This window comes from Rhinopithecus bieti, unplaced genomic scaffold (assembly GCF_001698545.2).
Source record: "Rhinopithecus bieti isolate Rb0 unplaced genomic scaffold, ASM169854v2 scaffold_39586, whole genome shotgun sequence".
Classification (NCBI taxonomy): domain Eukaryota; kingdom Metazoa; phylum Chordata; class Mammalia; order Primates; family Cercopithecidae; genus Rhinopithecus; species Rhinopithecus bieti.
In genome coordinates, this window is record NW_016816842.1 from 700,551 (window position 1) to 721,982 (window position 21,432).

At 45.6% G+C, this 21,432-nt stretch overlaps 1 protein-coding gene across 4 annotated transcripts in view; it reads left to right on the forward strand.

The window, feature by feature from the left end:
* HEG1 (heart development protein with EGF like domains 1) overlaps nt 1–21,432 on the forward strand; it is an 89,345-nt gene that overhangs the window by 46,052 nt on the left and 21,861 nt on the right. For all 4 annotated transcript variants that reach the window (XM_017855351.1, XM_017855354.1, XM_017855353.1 and 1 more), the window contains 6 exons: nt 3,614–3,717; nt 6,676–6,734; nt 6,973–7,133; nt 11,467–11,601; nt 18,654–18,696; nt 18,827–18,864. In XM_017855351.1, coding sequence (XP_017710840.1) covers nt 3,614–3,717; nt 6,676–6,734; nt 6,973–7,133; nt 11,467–11,601; nt 18,654–18,696; nt 18,827–18,864 — 540 coding nt within the window. The remainder of the gene's footprint in view (nt 1–3,613; nt 3,718–6,675; nt 6,735–6,972; nt 7,134–11,466; nt 11,602–18,653; nt 18,697–18,826; nt 18,865–21,432) is intronic.

The window sequence follows — 21,432 nt, forward strand, 5'->3', positions numbered from 1 at the left end:
AAAAAAAAAAAAAAAAAAAAAAAAGAAAGAAAAGAGAGTAAAACTCTGATTGTCCTACCACATTCACACATTCTTTCGGTTTTTAAAAGTGACCTTCATGCTCTTGCTCACAGGCAGATGCATTCTGAGAAAGCTGCTGTCCTAATTGTATCACACAATTTGTCATATTTTGTTCGCTAATTTGATAGATTCATGAAGATGTTGGATTTTGAAAATAATCTCCATTTTGCAAGTTAAGAAGCAAACAAACAAACCAAACAAAAACCAAGGCCCTCACAAGGTGCTAAGTGGCCAAGCTTACTTAACGGGTTGGTGGGAAGCCTGGTTTCCAGCCCACAGCTCTTTCTATTACACCATAATGTGTTAATTTCAGAGGCTTTCTTGCTTGCAGGGTGTGACCCTTGTTAGAATATCAAGTTTAATGCATAACTTGTTGAAGAAGTTAGAAATGAAAGATAGAGTTGTTTGAGACAGAGTCTCACTCTGTTGCCCAGGCTGCAGTGCAGTGGCACCATCTCAGCTCTCTACAACCTCCACCTCCCAGGTTCAAGCGATTTTCATGCCTCAGCCTCCGAGTACCTGGGGTTACAAGCGTGCACCACCATGCCCGGCTGATTTTTATATTTTTAGTATAGAAGGGGCTTCGCCACATTGGCCATGCTCTTGAACTCCTAACCTCAAGTGATCTGCCTGCCTTGACCTCCCAAAGTACTGAGATTACAGGTGTGAGCCACTGTGCCTGGCCAGATACAGAATTTCTAAGCTCAGTAAGGAAACTGGCAGATAAAATAACTCATCTTTCAATTGTCTTAAATTGCCCAGTGTGACATTTAACACACAAAAGTGCTCAGTGTTTTGAGAGAGCAAATACCTGTATCCTTTGAAAGTGCTATTAGCTGTGGGCTGAAGGGAATTTTTAAGAAGTACCCTACCAAAATCATGGTAGGATTTTGAAATTTGTTTAAAACACAAAGATCAGGTCAAAACATTATTTCAAAAAGAAGGATCTAGAAATAGAGACATCAGTCAAAATTAAGAATTTCTCTCATTCTGGCCTGGCACAGTGGCTGATGCCTGTAATCCCAACACTTTGGGAGGCCGAGGCGGGCTGAACACTTGAGATCGAGAATTCAAGACCAGCCTGGTCAACATGGTCAAACCCTGACTCTACTAAAATTACAAAAATTAGCCAGGCATGGTAGTACACACCCAAGTAGTCCTAGCTACTTGGGAGGCTGAGGCATGAGAATTGCTTGAACCCGGGAGGCGAAGGTTGTGATGAGTTGAGCTTGCACCACTGCACTCCAGCCTGGGCTGTACAGCAAGACTCAGTCTCAAAAATAAATAAATAAATAAAAATTAAAAAAAAAAAGAATTTATTTTATTCTAATAATGCACTTGGGTTTTAGTAAACTATTTAGCCACACCCTAAGAAATAGCCAGGAGTTTTCAGTTTAAGAACAGAGAAGCTGGAAATGATTTTGTTTTTAAGGATTGTGAGGAAAGTATATTTGCCCAGGACTCAAATGATTTGCTTCCAGCTCCAGAGCCACCACCTATAGCACATGGCTTCTGAGCCCTAATTTCCTCATCTGTAAAATCAGATTACCATCGGTCCTGCTTCCCATTCAAGATTATTGTGAAGATCAAATAAAGTAATATATTTGAGCAAGCTTTGAAAATGGTAAAGAGCTGTCCAGATGGGAGGTATCATTTAACTTTAATCTTCAAACTCTCGGACCAGAATTGAAAGCATTGAAAACAATAAACTGCTCTGAGTGCAAAGTAATAATTATGGCTCTTTCCCAAAAAAATCATTTAGATAACATACGGAAATCAACATTTAAATTGTAAGTAAAAATTCTACTTAAAGCCAGGTGCTGTAACTGCAGGCATAAAGGTGTAATAAGTGTCTTTAAAAACAACAACAACAACAACAATAAAAACCCTGCCTGGAGTGAGTGCAGGGTTTGGGATGAAACTGATATATCTTTATATTCACACAGAAAGCAGAGGCCACATTTACTGTCCTGACTCAGAATAGACCTATGAACCTGACATTTGCAATATGAATTTCTATACAGAGAGTCTGGGTATCAGCCTAGACATGTGAGATGGAAAAGTGAAGAAGCGGGACCATAGTTCTGGAAGCCTGTGTGCAGAGGGTCCCACAGGTAGCACGGCTGAGGAGGAGAACAGCACTATGGCATTCACAATCATCTTTCCCTTTTCAAGTCATTTAGCTTCATTGTTCATAAACCTCAGAGGAACATGCAAATTAGAGCATGCTGAAATGCTTTCATTTGGCCAAGAATGTTTTCAGAGAGCTCCCTGCTGCTCAGAAAGAGTCCTAAGCAGCTGGCTTCACTGAACTGTAGAACAAGCAAAAAGATGTTAAGTAAGGATTAAGCGCTTTAGACAGTAAGTGTGAGATGTTAAATGTTTTCCCTGGCTCATTTGTGGGTCTTTTTCTCAATTCAGCATGCAAGCTTTTGGAGAAAGAGCAGCTTCATGGACTTCTGTGTCTTGAGTTACTTTTTTTTCCATCTGGAGGGAAAGATAAGCATTTAATATCAAGGAAGATAAGAGCCAGCGATAAAACACGCCATACTAAATTTTGGTTGCCTGCCCATTTGTAAGTCCCATTCCCCTCTGGCCCAATCAGCACAAATTGATGTTAACTGGAATTTTATTTTATGAGTGAAATGGGCCTTGAAAATGAGGCTGCTTTTTTTCATTTCCGAACCCAACAGTGTCTTGAATGTGGGCTGTTTTCATTATGTGGCTTCTAATCATGGAGTCGGCAGCCCCATGGAGTATAGGCCCAAGACAAATGCTTGGCACCTTTCTTTCTCTCAAGCCCCTTGGGTGTCCTTAGGATATCAGATTCCTCAGGGCACAGAGGTTATAGGGGAAAGAAGAGCTTTGAAGATGGACACGCATATGCTCCAATGCCAGTGGTGGCCCTTGGGAGCCTGGGTGAACTTTCTTAGGAAGTTGCCTGACCTCTGAAAGCCCCCTTTATCAATGATAAAATGGGAATTTCCTCTGACCAAGTGGAATGGGGTTTTGGATGGGGGTGGCTCTAAGGACAAGAGAAACCTGAAGCACCCCATTGAAGTGGAGGGCATGACTCAGTTGGAGACCTCGGAGGACAAGAGCTTTCCTCTGTCAAAAGCCTGATGAGGCCTGAGGAGCATTTTTAGTGTCTAACACATCTCCCTCCCTCCACCTAGGATGACATTGTTTAGACCTGTTCGTTTTTCTTCTTTGTAGCAGCTTTCTTGGGCATCTATTATGTGGGAGGCCATCCTAGGGACATTGCAAAGGGTCCTTCTCTTAGCAGCCTTGCACATACACAGAAGGCTCTTTGGAGTTTCTCTCTCTCAAAAGTTTGCTCAATCTAAGCCTTTAGCACAGTCCAATAGATGCTCACTTTGCTAGAGAAAAACCTAGAAGAGGGAGAGGAGGTCTCTACCCATAAGGAGAAAGAAATGCACAGAGATTATCCTGTGAGGCAGAGTAAAGCCAGACACCCCAAAGATTTGCAAACACACAGCCTTGTGTAGGTTCTTCTATTGTGTAATCTAACAAGTTATGTTCTCATTTTCAGTTAGAACCTTTGTGACGGAGTTTAAATTAAAGAGAACTTTTCTTAATACTACTGTGGAAAAACATTCAGACCTACAAGAAGTTGAAAATGAGATCACCAAAACGGTAAGTGTCCTGAATGGCGTCTTTCTACTAGTCTTTTGTTTCCTAGAACAGATTTTATTCCAAGAGGGAACTGCCTAGGGGTCAGCTCTGTCTCCTGGGCTCTTCGCTTTTGTTATATTTGGAAGGAAAACTTCATGGTAAACTAAAAAGCCTTTCAGAAATGGAAGCGAGGTGTGGGTGCCCAGTAGAAGAGTTTCTTCAGATGTGTCCTCATGCACAGTCATGTCCTTTATCTGCACCTTGGTGTTTCTTTTCCATGTGCAAACTCATAGTCACAGACATGCAGATGACAGGCACCAGCAGGAGCTGTTGGTGAGGAAGAAGGGCCCAGAAAATCTTAACGGTCCCATCTGCTGTTGACAGGCTGTGTGACTTTCCCCTTGTATTTTGGAGCTCAGGGGAATGATACTCTTTTTCCTCAAAGGAATGCCAAAGGTGCAACAGTTAATCCTGATGCCCTAGGGTTTGAGAACTCACTGTATAGATGACTGAGGGGCCTTTGGTTCTGCTTCTTTCCCTCTTTGCCTGCTTTTATCAGAAATTAAAAAAAAAAAAAAAAAAGAAAAGAAAAATGCCATCCTGGGCAGCATGGCAAGACCCCATCTCTACAAAAAAGACAAAAATTAGCTAGGGTTGGTGGCATGCACGTGTGATCCCAGCTACTCGGGAGACTGAGGTGGGAGGACCTTGTGAGCCCCGGAGGTTGAGGCTGTGGTGAGCTGTGATCGAACCACTGCACTCCAGCCTGGGTGACAGAGTGAGACAGTGTCTGAAACAAAAGAAATCCCCCAAAACAGCAACAACTAAAAAGGAAAATGGAGAGGAAGAAAGAAGAGAGGAAAATGAAGCTCATATAATAAACTTTGCTTCTCAACTGCTATCTGAGTCAGAGATTTGACTCGTCTATACAGTGAGTTTTTAAACCCTAGGTTCAGAAAATTGAAATTTACCATTAAAAAACTTTAGAGATGAATTGATTTCCAATCTCAATGTTACTTGTTCTTTGTGGATAAGAGTTAGTATATTAGCCAGGAATTACACATTTCTATGGGACTTTTGACTTTATTTGTGTAAAATGCAGCTCCAGTTCTATTTCTCTATCTCCTGAGCATTCCCTTCATGATAGGGACGATGTCAGATGGCGCACTCCTGGAACAGGCATTGCCAGCACGTCTGCAGAGAGAAACCCGGGAGGTCTGGAAGTGAATGACATTGCCTGAGTCCATGCACAGCAGGTGCAAAGTTGGGGAACAGTCCACTAAACCACCCTTACTACTGATACCAACTTCAAGTTCAGGCATCCCCAAGATCACCCTCAGTTTCTATTCACTAGAGGAGTCACAGAGCTTACTAAAAGCAATTATATTCGCAGCTACAGTTTATTACAGTGCAAGTCAACAGGTTTAAATCAGCCAAAGAAAGAGATGCATAGGACAGAGAGGGCAGAGAGTCCGGGAGAGTTCCAAACACAGAGCTTCCAGCTGTCCTCCCGCTGAGGAGTCATGCACAGTGTTAACTCCTCCTGGTAACAGTGTGTCCAGTATGCAGGGAGTACTGCCAACCACGGAAGCTCTCCAGAGCCTTGACTGGGGCTTTGTCATGTGGCTGACCTCAATCTCTAGCCCCTCTAGAGGTTGAGCTGATACCATGTTACCCAACCCCACCATAAATCACATTGTTGGACTCTCTGGCATGGCCCAGCACCCCCAGGTAAACAAAGAAGTTTTTATTACACAGCACATTCCGAGGGCTTAGAGATGGCCTCCCAGGATCTAAGAGCAAAGGCCTGACTTCCCTGGGGCCAAGGTTAAATTCTTTACTACACAGCAGAATTTTATGTCTACTAATCCTACACCTTGTCCCTTCACCACAGCTGCCCCTTGGTCGTGCTGCAGGTGGATATCTCCTGCTAAGATAGTTTAAGGGTTTAGAACCCTATGCAGAAGGGTAGTCCTTCACATTACATGGTGCTCAGTGACTTATTTGACTTGCTATTTTTTGCCCAGTGTCAATGTATAATTTACTGGTGATGTGACATACCTGTCCCCAAGAAAGAGTGAAGATTAATGAATCATTGGCTGGGAAAGCCACTCAAATGGTCTTTCCCGAGATGTTATTCTGTTTACCAAACCTGGAAAAACAGGTTAATAATAAAACAACAATAATAAATCATTGCTATTAGGCTATAAAATGATGTCATAGGAAGCCAAAAAGGTTTGATAATGTCCCATGTTTGCCTCCATCTTCTGTAGAGTGGCATGTAGACAGGTGGGCCTACACTGGGCCCAGTACTGAGACCCTCCGCTCTGGGAAGGGAGTCTCGATAGCTCCTATTGTGCAGGGCAGCAGGGAAGCAGGCCTGATATTTCATGCTGTAGAGGGATTTTCTACTGTCTCCAAGGGCACAAGGCAAACATAGGGAGAGTAGCTCTTAATTTGCTCTCAACAAAAGGGCTCTTGACCCACGTAATGTAATTTCTCACGGACAGCCTTTTTGAAGAAGACTTGTCTTTGAGTTAGGTCAACTCATTGTAGATTATAAGGCGTCTATGTAGGGCCTGTCAGAGCTAGGGTAGCTAAAAGGAGCCTTTCCAATGAGCTCGTTCACTATGCAAAGTCCAAATAAACAGTTGCCTCTGAGTTGTTTGAAACCCTGGGCCTTAGGAGAGAACTGCTCCTTTGAAGATGTTTTGCATCCAAGGGTGCTATTCTGAACATCATTTCCTGCCAAGATTTTCCCCACTGATTTACTCTCTGCCTCTTTCTCTTTGTACTCGTGGAACAACAGAAAGGCATTTAAGAGGGGAACAAAAAAAGGACACCACTTCTGTGCAAAACCGCCTGCTGATAACTTGATGGCTGGAAAATGCCTGTTTTATCCTGAAAATAGGAAACTGGTTCTAGGTCTAAGGCTTTTGTCTAACTCACAGTTAACGACAGACTTGTTCTTCCTTTCAGTTAAATATGTGTTTTTCAGCGTTACCTAGTTACATCCGATCTACAGTTCACGCCTCTAGGTAAGTAACAGATTACATTTGCTTGTGAACTAGTCTGTAGAAAGGGAAGGCTAATATGGGTGATAGCAACAAAACCGGGCTGTTTTCACCCAGCCATGGGGCAACCCAGGGACAAGGTCACTGACCTTCATGCTTTCCCATTTCGTCACTGGAGAATGGTGATGACACTCATTTCCAAAAGCCTTGGGACCTACGTGTCATTTCAGGGCTATTAAAAACCCACAAACTTTGCCTATAGGGAGTCCAGCGCGGTGGTGATCTCACTGCAAACAACCTTTTCCCTGGCCTCCAATGTGACGCTGTTTGACCTGGCTGATAGGATGCAGAAATGCGTCAACTCCTGCAAGTCCTCTGCCGAGGTCTGCCAGCTCTTGGGATCTCAGAGGCGGATCTTCAGAGGTAAGAGGGCAGCCCTCTGGGAGGACCCTACCCATATTGGTAGGCACAGACCTAAGATGGAAATGCAAGGCATCCAGGGCTCAGACCAAGGAAAGGCCCTCACGGAGCCTATTTTTGGCATGGGTGTTAAGTCAAAGACCTTTGTGCACATGCATCTTCTTTTATGTGTGCATGCATGTACAAACACATGCACACACACACCCAGAGTCCTGTACACAAGCCTTGAAGACACCTGGTCCTTGGCATGCAGCTGCTTCTATTTCTTTTATCCAGTGTTGATGTGGGAGGGGAGGGGTATAGGAGCTGATGTGACAAAGCAGAAGTCACTCTTTTTCCCTTGAAAAGTTCCAGCTCTCTTTGGGGAAATAGAATGTACATGCTTGTCAATGATCCAAAAAAACCTTCATCTGGCCAGGAGCAGTGGCTCACATCTGTAATCCCAGTACTATGGGAGGCTGAGGTGCCCTTAAGCCCAGGAGTTCGAGGCTATGATTGCACCGCTGCACCCCAGCCTGGCCACAGAGTGAGACCCTGCCTCAAAAAGCAAAATAAACAACCACCACCAAAACCTTCATCGTGATACATTATTAGGTTTAAAAAAAAACACAAAACAAACCCATGTGCGTTATTACCCATTGTTTGTGTTTGTTTGCACATTATAAATGCACAGAAATGAGACCAGAAGAATGGAGGCCAGAATGCCCACAGTGGCGCCATAAACAATTATTTTCCTTTTCTCATTCTTGCTTTGTCTGTTTTGTCAAAAGCTTCTATAGTGCCTCTGGTGTGAGGCAAATGAAGAAAGGATTGGAGACAAGTTCAAAAGGGAAGTTTGGGTCTTGGAGGGGAAGTTTCACCTCCAGGACAGGAAAACTCAGCTGGAATCTAAAGTACTTCTTTGCAAAGGGGTCTTGTCCCTGTTGCCACATGCTATATGATCAAAGTTAGCTCATTTTACTACACAAGTAGGGCTGGCAAAGGATGGAGAATCTAGTCTAAACCTCCCATCTGGCATCCAGATGCTGGACATGAGTAGAAGATATCAGATTGTAACAGTCTGCTGGTAGATCCATGACATTGACATTCCCAGTGGGCCTGGGTTCCGTAACTGCTGGTCAAGAGAGCTTTCTGGAGTGGGCCTGTATATTACAGAGCTTGGGAGCCAGATTGTTAGCCCTTCATTCTAGGGTAAGAGCTGGAGCTTGGCCCATTTAAGGCTAGTTATTAATTTGAAAAAAAAAAAAAGCTAAACCTCTGAAGTTGAAGTTACTATTGACGGGGGAGTGAGGTAGAAAGGTCATGCCCCGGCCGGGCACGGTGGCTCAAGCCTGTAATCCCAGCACTTTGGGAGGCTGAGACGGGCAGATCACGAGGTCAGGAGATCGAGACCATCCTGGCTAACACGGTGAAACCCCGTCTCTACTAAAAAATACAAAAAAAAAACTAGCCGGGCGAGGTGGCGAGCGCCTGTAGTCCCAGCTACTCAGGAGGCTGAGGCAGGAGAATGGCGAGAACCCGGGAGGCAGAGCTTGCAGTGAGCTGAGATCCCGCCACTGCACTCCAGCCCAGGCGACAGAGCGAGACTCCATCTCAAAAAAAAAAAGAAAGGTCATGCCTCATTATATCATGCTCGAAACTTTGAGACTCTGTGGTTTTACTTTTTTGTTTCTCTTGCCACGGATTCAAGGGTACCAAGCTGTCCTCCCCAGTGCAGTAGGAGAGTCACCTTTCAGTTCACTACATATTTATGGAGTACATTCTATGTGATCAACATTGTACCAGGTTACTTTTTGTGCCCCATAAATGTATTCCTGCCTTTACAATTCAAATGCCAGTCATTTGGATTTGAAAGAGCCTGATTGTGGCAGCCCTACCCACCCTCTGACTCCCATTCTTCCAACTGCTTGTGTATGGTTTATGGGAAAGTACCTCTCACCCTTGCTGCCTTGCTGCAGTTCCTATTGACTTCTCCTTTCAGAGCCCATGAGAACAAAGACAGCTATGCATATCGACTGAAAAAAACAGGCTTGTTTCCCTGTTTTTCCTCCCAGGTCTTCTTCAGGTTGTGCCAAGACCAGCCTGGTCTCATGCTAACCTTTCTGAGTGCTAGAGAGGTGGCCTTGACAGCTTCTGATAGCTGGGTGTTTCCAGCATAAGGGCAGTGCTGGGCTACTCTGGACACTGCCATTGGAAAGGAGGATTTTCTGTCTTCACTTCATAAAACATCCACTTCCTTGTCTTTCAAAGAAGTGTAGCCCTTGTCGTCTCCAGAGGTTTAGTCTTTGGAAATCCCCCATGGAATGTCTCAGCTTTAGATTTACTTAGAGTCTCATTGTCTGTGGTGGCGGATGTTATGCCCAGGAAAGACCATGGGAATTGTGAATGTAGCAAAGTCACATCGCCGGGCTTTACATGAAAATGGGGTTCTATGTGGTCCTATTGGATGGATTTATGGTAGAATATTCTTTGAGAATTTGTAGGGTGGCGACTCCTCCACTGCAGAAGCAGGCCCTGTGTCCCATGCTTTTGCGTAGATCTGTTTCTGTGCAGGGTACAGTTGCTCCAGCAGAGTGATTTGCCAACGGGCTGGATTAACGGGCAGGGTAGAAGGAAAACGTAACATTGGCTTCCAGAAAATATCTAATCAGGCCAGGCGACTCTGGCTGGCCGCTGGACAAGGCAAGTGTCAGCCTGGACAGGTTTCTGCCCTGGAGGAATTTGTTTATATTAAGGCTTGAGGACTGGCAAAGCCTTCAAAGAGTTGAGATGAGGGATTGTGGAAGTTCATTACCTCCCTGGTGCCAGCTTTGCAGTGTTTGCCTGGTGAGATTTTCCATTTTTAATTTTTCTCCCTTAAATACAAACTTTTTACAATAAACAAAGGAAATTCTATCACACACACAAATGTGGTTCTGATTGAGCACGCCAGCTTCCACTGATAAAGGCAGGAAATTCAGCTTTGAGAACTGGAGTTGTGTCCTAAGCTTACCTCGTGTGACCAGGCTGTCCACCGGCCCTGAGCTCTCAGGACTCACAAAAGGGGGCAGATGTGAGGAACCCCATGTGGGGTGGCAGCTCATGTCACCAAAACCTGCCTGGGCAGGGGCAGTTTTGCACTTTTAAAAGGGGTACCTGGCTTCTGAATAGGTTGGCTTCCTCCTTTGGGTGGGAAATGGGAGACCATGGCTAGAAAATTGGCAGCCATTCCTCCCTGCACAATAGATACATGGCCCTTCCTCTTGCTTCTTTCTTCCCATTCTGAACTTGAGCTTGCCCCCTAATAACAACAACAAATATCTAGCTTGCCTTGCCCTGCACATGGGTGTAAATAAGGTACTATCCACTATCCAGTTGGTTTCCTATTTTTGTTCCATTCTCTGTGTACCCCATATACACAGTAGGCCTATGCACCCTTATTGTGTCTGCTGTAGACAACTTCACAGAGGGCCATATGCCCCATAGGAAATGCTTTCTGATAATAATGAAATGATTCTTTGTCATCCATAAAATAAATAAGGCCCTAAAGTGAATGACGTAGCAAGCCTGAAAGATGGGCTCCTTCTCTGCCTGCCTCTGTTTCTCTCTGCCTGGCCAGTGACAGGCTGCCATGTGTACCAACCAATCCCTGTGCAAGGCACTGAAGACCCAGAGATGAAGAAGCCTCAAGAACCCATCAGTGGAGTGGGGGAGACTGCCTGATAAACAGAATTGCACTGCAGCCCGGGGCAAGTAGATTGTCTTTCAGACCCCTCCTCCTCACCAGTGGGCAGGGTGATGTAGGCAGCACGCTGTCAGGACAGCAAGCCACCCTGCCACAGGGAGTGGTGCTGGGCCACTTTTTAGGCCATGCAGAGACACAGAGCTGACATGCACTTCCACTTGAGATAGGTCTGGCCTGCACTCCTGTTCTTAGCCCGAGTCTCGGCTTCCTAAGAACTTGGCCTTATTTTCTGGTTGTGCTGATCCTTTCCCTGCAGTCCTTTGGAAGATACCAGGTCATTAAGGGCTGTATTTGCAGTGAGCACCAGAGGAGGGAACAGGGCCCTGTTTATTCCAGTTTGGTTTTTCAGGTGGTCTGTGGCACGCTGTGAGGGTGTTTTCAATGGCGAAGGCTGGTACACAGCCTGCGGCTGATCAGAGAAGGAATGGCAGAAGGCAGTGCAGATGGACTCCTGAGAGGAGTGTTGCTCTGTGGAGACTTTTTGGAAAACTGTTCTCAGCCTCTTGAAATAGAAAGTTCATGCAGACGCATGAGCTTTGAAGTGGAGGAGGTTTTAAGGTTTGAAGTGGAGGAGGTTTTGTTTTGTTTCATCGTCTTGTTTTTCCATTCCAGCGGGCAGCTTGTGCAAGCGGAAGAGTCCCGAATGTGACAAAGACACCTCCATCTGCACTGACCTGGATGGCGTTGCCCTGTGCCAGTGCAAGTCGGGATACTTTCAGTTCAACAAGATGGACCACTCCTGCCGTGGTAAACACATCTTCGCCTGGGGTTCTGTGCCCCATCCTGGGACTCTGCCTGGTGCTCTGTCTCTCTCTGTCTCTCTCTCTTGCTCTCTCTCTCTCTCTCTCTCTCTCTCTCTCTCTCTCTCTGCTTAGGCGTGACCATTCTAAACTGAGGGTAACTGGTTCTTGTTATTTTGCTCGTGGCAGGATTGAATACATTATCTCCTTGGAATAATAGCATTATCTTTGACTGGTGCATGCTGGTCTGGCCAATTAAATTCAAAGGAAGAGAGAATGGAATGCCTGTGGTAGCAGTGCCTTTTCTTTTTTTTTCCACTTAAAGGAAGTTAGAAAAATTATTGTTTTAATTCCCAAAGCTTTATCTATTGTCTGCTAATCTTTTAAAGTGGAAGTACAGGCATAGAGTCAGGCTTATATCTTTCAGAGGCAGCTGAGGCCAGAGTCAAAGCCTGACTCTGCCTCCCTGATCGTGTATCCCCTTGGGCAAGTTACTTTGTTTCTCTGAGCCTCAGTTTCCTCTTCTGAGAAATGGGTATGCTGATCCTCTATTGGCTATTTATTCTAAGAGTTAAGGAAAGCAGTGGATATAGAGGCCCTTTGTAAGCCATCAGCATCTGCTCTTGTATTTGGTCCAGGTTGTTGTTGAATTAATGAGTTCTGGTTTTAAAGGTCTCATGCAGTGTTTGAGAGCAGAAATCTATTCTACTAACCTTTAAGGTGAGACTTAAATTCATTTAGTTTGAGGGAAAAACTGCTCAAAGAATGTAGTCCAAGAATACTGCTTTAAAATAAAATTAATTCAGGTCCAGAGCACCACGCACCCTGACTTACAAAAAGGCTGCTGCAACTTGCAATCACCAGAAAAACTAATGATATAAAGGCCATCGTGGATGGCCAGTTTGCCTAACTCAATCAACACCTTGTTGGTGATAGATGTCAATGGATGTTACTGGAATCTAATAAAAATCACATACTGGGGCGAGGTGACATGCCAGTTTTCTCTATCAGGACTTGCCATTGGAGGACTTGTTCGTCACAGATAAAAATATATTTCAGGGCAGCACTCTTATCCTGAGGTTCAGACCCTCTGACTTTGTTAGGTTTGGATACAGAGTTCTCAAGTGCTCATCATTAGCTCTCCAGGTGAGACCTGTGATGGGTTTTGAAGGGGAGGGCCAACTCTTGTTGGGCCTAGGTCCTGATGTGTGACTAGCACACAGCATGTCTCAATGCCATGCCAGACTGCCACATTGCTACAAAGAGATGATGCTTCCTCATGCCATCTTATCTGCTTTAATGCAGAGGGTTCCTTGCACCTCTTAGAAATGGGGAGTTGAACCGGGAGCTGTGACTCATGCCTGTAATCTCAGCACTTTGGGAGGCCGAGGTGGGCAGATCACCTGAGGTCAGGAGTTCAAGATCAGCCTGACCAACACGGAGAAACCCCGTCTCTACGAAAAATACAAAATTAGCTGGGTGTGATGGCGCATGCCTGTAATCCCAGCTATTTGGGAGGCTGAGGCAGGATAATCTCTTGACTCGGTGGAGCAGAGGTTGCAGTGAGCCGAGATCACGCCATTATACCACTGCAGCCTGGGCAACATCTGTCTCAAAAAAAAAAAAAAGAAATGGGGAGTTGAGCCTATCTTCACGTGGGAAGGGGGCTGGGCTAACATCCATGTGTGTTGGGTGCTGTGCTGCTGACAGGGGATGACACAAGGTAGGCAGAGGATGGGCATGGTGCTGTGGTGTTCCCTGTGAAGAGTGTCTCAACAATGGCCCTATCACCTTTGCTTCTGGCTGGCCTGCGCCACTTCCTCTGTTTCCAAGTCAGCAATTTTATAATCGTTTCACTTACAGGCTAGCATTAACAATAGCTGTTAAAGATTTACCGAGTGTGCTGACACAGGCACCAGCCACCTTATGTTGACCAAGTAAGGACCCAAGAAGCAGCATAAGGAAACCTTGGTTTGCTTTTGGGCTTGTTGCTGAGACCCAGTGAAGCCCTTTCTTGGCAGTATTTGCACCATCAGGCCTCTGATGAGTGGATCCCGGAGCTTCTTGGGCCACAGCCCTTTAGGCTGGATTCTGATGGGTTAGCAGTGACATCTTCTGGCCATCAGTGCTGGAGCACTGACACCTCAAATCAAGGCTCAATCCCGTGTACAAATAGAGGATAGAGGAGTGTGTGTTCTCTAAATCACTGCAGTTCAAGCTATACATTAGAAAGTCTCTCTGTTCTCTGCTGCGTGTGCACGCATACACATACACACACACACACACACACAATGTGTTCGGTGTCTCACAGAAAATGTCTTTACCAGGCTTTCAAAGCTACCTATAAAATCAAAGTAGACCCCTCTTAATCCCTCTCGTAGGTTTCTTAGCTTCCTTCCATCATGCAGGCATCATGATTAATTCTTTTTTTTTTTTTTTTTTTTTTTAGAGACAAAGCCTTGCTCTGTCACTCAAGCTGGAGTGCAGTGGTACAATCAGGTCTCACTGCTGCCTTGACCTCCTGGGCTCCAGTGATCCTCCCACCTCAGTCTCCCAAGTAGGTGGGACTACAGGTCCTTGCCACTACGTCCAGCTAATTTTTGTATTCTTTGTAGAGATGGACTTTTGCCATGTTGCCGAGGCTGGTCTCAGACTCCTAGGCTCAAGCAATCCACCCACTTCAGCCTCCCAAAGTGCTAGGATTACAGGCGTGGGCCACCACACCTGGCAATGAATTCTCACAACCTGTTTGCATGTCTCTTTCTTTAATCAGACTGCCAGTGCCTTAGGTGCCAGAACCGTGTCCTGAACAGTGCAGGGTTCAGCAAATGTCTGTTGAATAGATGAATGGATAAGGCAGCAAATAAGATAGGAAAAGATTGGCATGGCTAGATATAATTTCCTGCAAGGGAACTCAAGAGTTTTTAAGATGCTACTGTCAGCTGGGCACAGTGGCTCATGCCTATAATCCCCGCACTTTGGGAGGCCAAGGCGGGAGGATCACGAGGTCAGGAGTTCGAGGCCAGCTTGGCCAATATGGTAAAACCCTGTCTCTACTAAAAATACAAAAATTAGCTGGGTGTGGTGGTACACGCCTGTAGTCCCAGCTACTCAGGAGTCTGAAGCAGAAGAATCGCTTCAACCCAGGAGGCAGAGGTTGCAGTGAGCCGAGATCCCGCCACTGCACTCCAGCCTGGGTGACAGAGCGAGACTCCATCTCAAAAGAAAAAAAAAAAGATGTCACTATTTACTTACTTCTATTTTTAAGTCCAGAAGACTTGAATTCACTTGTGCCTTATGGCAATAAGGGAAGCCCAGTTTGTGAATATATACTAGCCGTTGCCACATTCATTTCATCTTCAGTGCTCTGTGTCAGAATACCTCTGGGGCAGGAGTCTCCAACCCTACCGGTTTGTGGTGTGTTAGGAACCAGGCTGCACAGCAGGAGGTGCAGTTAGGAACCGGGCTGCACAGCTGAGCTCCACCTCATGTCACATCAGCGGTGGCATTAGATTCTCATAGAAGTATGGACCCTATTGTGAACTGCACACGTGAGGGATCTAGGTTACGTGGTCCTTATGAGAATCTAATGCCTGATGATCTGAGGTGGAACAGCTTCATTCCTAGACCATCTCCCCGAGACCGCTACCTTGCTGGTCCATGGAAAAATTGTTTTCCATGAAACTGGTCACTGGTGCCAAAAATGTGGGGACTGCTGCTCTAGGGTGAGTGAGATGAGAAGCTGGGTCCTAAGGAGCACAGTAGCACCTCACTGACAAGTTTCCCCAGAACAGCTCCATGGCATAGTAGCACTCAACCACTGATGAATGACGGAATGAGCCCATTTGAAATAGAGAAATATCATGACATCAGGGAACCAGGTCACTTCTGAAACAAAATGAAAACAGCCCAACCCATCAGCTTGCGGAAGGACAACAGATGGACCTTACATCTGGCTGGATGACAGCCATGGAGTGGACCGCCTCCACCCAGCAGATGAAATCTAATGTTGGGTGGGGAGATTGGATGTAAAAACATTTCCAGGAAGAAGTGTTCAAAATAGAACAGGCTGGTGTGGCGTCAGCCTGCCTCAGCGCCGAGATGGGTGGGGAAGAGTCACTAAGAAATAAGCAATCCCCAGTGGCTGCCCTGCGGCCTCAGCCATCCACAGATCATCCAGGGCAGCTTCCCCCACTCCCACGACCTGCTGCAGCAGGAGGCAGAGGCACACACAGGAGGAGGCCACCGGACACGGGAGAGGCAGGAGCACTCAGCTGCCTCCTTAGAGAAGACCCCACCTGTGTGAGGCCAGCCGAGAACTCAGGTATCAAAGATTGGGAGATGGGGCCTCCTTACTCCTTCCCTAAACGGGATGCAATTATGCTCTACCCATGGCATACAGTGAAAGCACCTAGTGCAAATTGATTTGATAAAATAAGATTGAAAAATATGTAAAAGGTAAATCAGGTTGAAAGGGAAATTAACGGACTGTTTTGTTGAAGCCAGAAGGAAAGTGAATATGCAGAATGAGACACAGCAGGGTCCTGCACGCTTGGTAAAAGAAGGCCCCTCACTTAAGTGCTGAGGTTCCCGGACACTGAGGCAAAAAGAGAAACATGACTTTGAAAAGAGTCAGGGTCCCTAAAATAAAGAACAGCTGTTCAGGAGCATCCCTGTCTTTTAAAACAATGGGGCCAAGAGAAATTTCTCTGGGGCATCCTCATCAAGAGGTTACTGAGTGGTATTGTAGCAAAGCAGTCCATGACATCCCCAAATAAATACCACAGGGACTTTCCCATGGCTGCTGCTTGTAACAAAAAGGCCTTTAATACAAGAGATTGTAGCTCAGAAAAGTGATTCTGTGGGGCCAAAACAGTGCAGTCCAGGTGCACAGCTCTCTAATATCTTCCGTGAGACATATTACAATTGATTTTGTTTTTGAAACTGTATTCCACAACCCTCTAGTGATATGTTAATAGAAAGTCTGTAACAATAAAGCAGGTGCCAGAGATGTTCAGCTGCTAACATTAAGAAAGTAGGAGGAGGAGCCAGGCGCGGTGGCTCATGCCTGTAATCCCAGCCCTTTGGGAGGCCGAGGCAGGCGGATCACGAGGTCAGGAGATCGAGACCATCCTGGCAAACACGGTGAAACCCCGTCTCTACTAAAAATACAAAAAAAAAAATTAGCCGGGCGTGGTGGTGGGCACCTGTAGTCCCAGCTTCTTGGGAGGCTAAGGCAGGAGAGTGGCGTGAACTCGGGAGGCGACAGAGCTTGCAGTGAGCGGAGATCGCACCACTGCACTCCAGCCTGGGCGACAGAGTGAGACTCCGTCTCAAAAAAAAAAGAAAGTAGGAGGAGGAAGAACATTCAACACATCATCATGAGGAAAGTTATCATGCACAAGGATGCTGGACCCAGCCCACAGGGCCCCTCTCACCAGTCCCCTGTCCCTTCTCACCCCCAGCCATGCATGCTGCTGGCCCCCCTAACCCACCATTAGCATGTCTGCTATCCCATCAAGTATTGCAGCTCTACCACTCTGTACCTTTTCTTATTCAGGATCTTTTATGTGATGTATCCCATACATTAACCCTGAATCACATTTTTATCATTCCTTGCAGCAGAGAATTTGTCTGTGAGGCCGTTTTTCATTGTCTGCTTTCATTCAAGCATGCATCATAGCTCATGGTGTTCTGTCATCTTATCGTTGTGTTGAAAATGTTCTGTGATCACAGAAATTCAGGAAGCGCTGATCCAGGGAAATGGCCGGGCCACAACTGCTTCAGTGAAGTGGTGTTCCAGGAGCCGCACCACCCAAGGGCTCAAAATTCTGTTCTTGGGCAAGGTGCCGATTAACACACATCTAGATATGTCCAAAATCCCCTACACAGACTACAGGGTGAGCATTCTGTTACGAAAACCTGGGCACACACCAGAACTGTGCCCCAGAAGATGTCACCCACAGCTCCCCCCTTCTCATGGAAGGGTGTCAGCAGGGCCGTTATCAGGTTACAGGTTTGATTTACATTAAGAAGGTGAGCCATATGTTTTTGCGATGGAAGGAGGTTCCCCAGGGGACATTCTTCAGCTATAGAGAACTTCTAAATGAATTGCATTGGTCATATAATAATTACAACTACATGCCTGACACGGTGGCTCACGCCTTTAATCCTAGTACTTTGGGAGGTGGAGGTGGGCAGATCATCTGAGGTCAGGAGTTTGAGCAGCCTGGCCAACATGGCGAAACCTCATCTCTCCTAAAAATACAAAAATAAGCCAGGCTTCATGGTGGGCCCCTGTATTCCCAGCTACTTGGGAGGCTGAAGCAGGAGAATCGCTTGAACCCAGGAGGTGGAAGTTGCAGTGAGCCAAGATGGTGCCACTGCACTCCAGCCTGGGTGACAAAACAAGACTCCATCTCAAAAAATAATAATTACAACTACAAAACATTGATTTAGTGGTTACTGTGTACCAGACCTGTACTAAGCCATTTGAATGCCTTAATTTCACTTAATCACCTCCAATAAAATACTTTTTATAGCTGGAGATTGAGAGCCACAAAGAGGTTAAGAAAAGTTTCATGATAAGTTTAAGATTTGAAGCCAGGCACAGTGACTCAAGCCTGTAATCCCAGCACTTTGGGAGGCAGAGGCGGGCAGATCACTTCGAACTCAGGAGTTCGAGACAAGCCTGAGCAACAGGGTGAAACCCCATCTCTACTAAAAATACAAAAATTAGCTGGGCATGATGGCACATGCTGGTAATCCCAGCTACTTGGGAGGCTGAGCCTGGAGAATCCCTTGAATCCAGGAGGTGGAGGTTGCGGTGAGCCAAAATGGCACCACCCCACTCCAGCCTGGGCGACAGAGTGAGACTGTGTCTCAAAAAAAAAAAAAGTTGCGCTGGCAACAGAATTTAAATGAGGATCATTCCAAAGCAATTTGCAGGCTTCTGGTACTAGAATAATCTTGTGGACTTTAGGGTGGCTGGCATTTAATTAACTGGGAGTTTGGGAGAGGTAAACAGACACACTCATGCATTTTCCTTTTCTTTTTCAGCATGTGAAGATGGATATAGGCTTGAAAATGAAACCTGCATGAGGTAGGCTCAAAGTTCATTTAGTCTCGTTTTGTTACAAATCTTATCTAGAAGTTATTTAGATAAATTGCCTCACTTATTTCTTTTGAGATTTGAAACTAATTCTTACCCTTTTTTCTTTCTTGGCTTGCAGTTGCCCATTTGGCCTTGGTGGTCTCAACTGTGGAAACCGTAAGTGTACAAAAGTGGACCATTATGCGTGGGCAGGGGCCTGGCCCTGTTGTTAGTGCACAGGTGTCAGTCTCCTCCCACTTCCCTCAGTTCATACCCACTGTCTTCTTAGATTCTGTGCCGATGGCATGGGGGCAACAAAGAGAAAGGCTGGGCATTGTGGCTCATGCCTGTAATCCCAGCACTTTGGAAGACGGAGGCAGGAGGATCACTTAAGGCCAGGAGTTAGAGACCATTTTGGCCAACATGTTGAAACCCCATCTCTAGTAAAAATAAAAAATTAGCTGGGTGTGATGGCACGTACCTGTAATCCTAGCTACTTGGGAAACTGAGGTGAGAGAATCACTTGAACCTTTGAGGCGGAGGTTGCAGTGAGCCGAGATCACGCCATGACACTTCAGCCTGGACGACAGAGCGAGACTTCATTTAAAAAACAACAACCACCAGAAAAAAAAAAAAGAGAGAGAAGGATTTGACTGGTGCTGTTTAGGGGCTCAAGGTCTGGGCAGGGAGAGAAACACTCACTCCTAAATAGCCCTGCTGTGTGCTGAGTGTTACTGTGATAACCAGACATGGGGTGTGGGATGGGGAGGCAGGGACTGTGCCCCATCCCTACACAGAAAGAATGGGAGGACAGTCAACAGTACTTCTTGGAGGGCGTGGAATTAGAGGAATAGTTGGAAAGAGTTAAACTGGCGGGTATGGGGGGAGGACATCCCAGGCAGAGGGAGCAACTTAGACAAAGGTCTTGAGGCAGCCATGGGCCCTTGGTGTTCTGGGGACAGTGTGTAAGTGGACGTGGCTGGAGGATAGGAAGATAGGAAGGCAGAAAGTAGAGGATTTGGGTTGGCAAAGTATATGGGGTCTGAACTGTTGGCGTTGAGATCACCAGGCTGAGGAGTGTAGACTAACCAATAACTGTCAGGCAGGGCAAAAGTCTTAGAGCAGGAAAGCAGTTTGATCAAGGAAAGCAATTTGGGCTGCATTGAGAACAGACTGTACGGAGGAGAATGTGGGGGTGCAGCTTAGAGATTTCCAGCATAGTCCCCCCAGGCATGCTAGAGACACACTTAGGAATCCTCTCTGCTCCAAGTGGAAGTAGAGGGTGGAACTCCAAGTAGCCAAGAGTGTTGGTGGGGACTGTGAGCATGGTGTGTTTTGCACCTAATCCAGTTCTTGGAGAAAAGCAACTGTGATTCATTTAAGATTGCTTGCACTGACATTTTCTTATATTGATACATTAGAAATGGAAATTATCAGCAAAATTAAATTTGGCGATATAGCATTTCATAGGATGTAACAGAAATACTAACAATGAAGATTTTAGTTTAGGACAGCTTTGTCTCTCATCCTACAGACAAATGTGCCAGTGGACTGTATTCTAAGTTTACTAGAAGGAAAGTAGATATGATTTTATTGAATGTGTGTAAAAAAGCCCCCTGTTTCTATTCCCCAGTGGTATACCTTACATCTGATTTCTTCAGTGGTGTTTTCTTTGTTCGTAAAGGTTTTCTATTAGCAAGTTTCATTATTGACCTTCTTTGAGCATCACTAAAAAATAAAAATAATGAAATAAAATCAAACACATTCAATGCTGAATATAAAACTGACATAAAACTCTCTTGGTGCACCCAGCATGGAGCTACTGTCAGGCCAGAGTCTAGAGACTTAGAATTACATATCCATTTAGGATTACTGATGACTTTGGTCATCTGATTTATCTTGACTGCAAACTAGCAAGAGGTTACAGAAGATCGTCTCAGAGGAAGACTAGGGAGGCACTTCTAGAAGCAATTATATGTATAGTCTTATTGAGTAGAGAGGGAGGAGCCCACAGAATTGATATTTGTTTTTTTGTTTGTTTGTTTGTTTGTTTGAGATGGAGTCTTGTTCTGTCTCCAGGCTGGAGTGCAGTGGCGTGATCTCGGCTCACTGCAACCTCCGCCTCCTGGGTTCAAGCGATTTTCTTGCCTCAGTCTCCCAAGTAGCTGGGAAAACAGGCACACGCCACCACGCCCAGCTAATTTTTGTATTTTTATTAGAGACAGGGTTTCACCATGATGGCCAGGATGATCCCGATCTCTTGACCTCGTAATCTGCCCACCTCAGGCTCCCAAACTGCTGGGATTACAGGTGTGAGCCACCGCGCCCCGCCAATGTTTGTTTTTTAAGTAGCAACCTGCAACCCTAAGTGGTGTAGTAAACAAGCCTGTACTCTTTAGAAGTCCCAGAGGACACTGTGGGGCCATAGCACCACGTGAGCACGGCCCTTCACTCCGATGGACCCCAGTTATCACGCGCTAAATGGTATTTGGTACACTCAGTTTAATAAGGCAAGGAAGTTATCATATTTTAGGCTTTTGTGTTTAATAAAGAATAGTCAGAATTCTTTCTAGGTGTCAATGCTTCACAGGGTAGGCTTGAGTATTTTGGAGATTTGGCTATGTAAAACAGTATGGATGGCAGTACATGTCCTTTTCTAAAGATCAGCATTTAGGCAAGTCAATTTCGCAGCTGGGCTCCGTGTCTTTATGCTTTCAGGGTGTTTAGGAGGCTATCTGTGCCTTA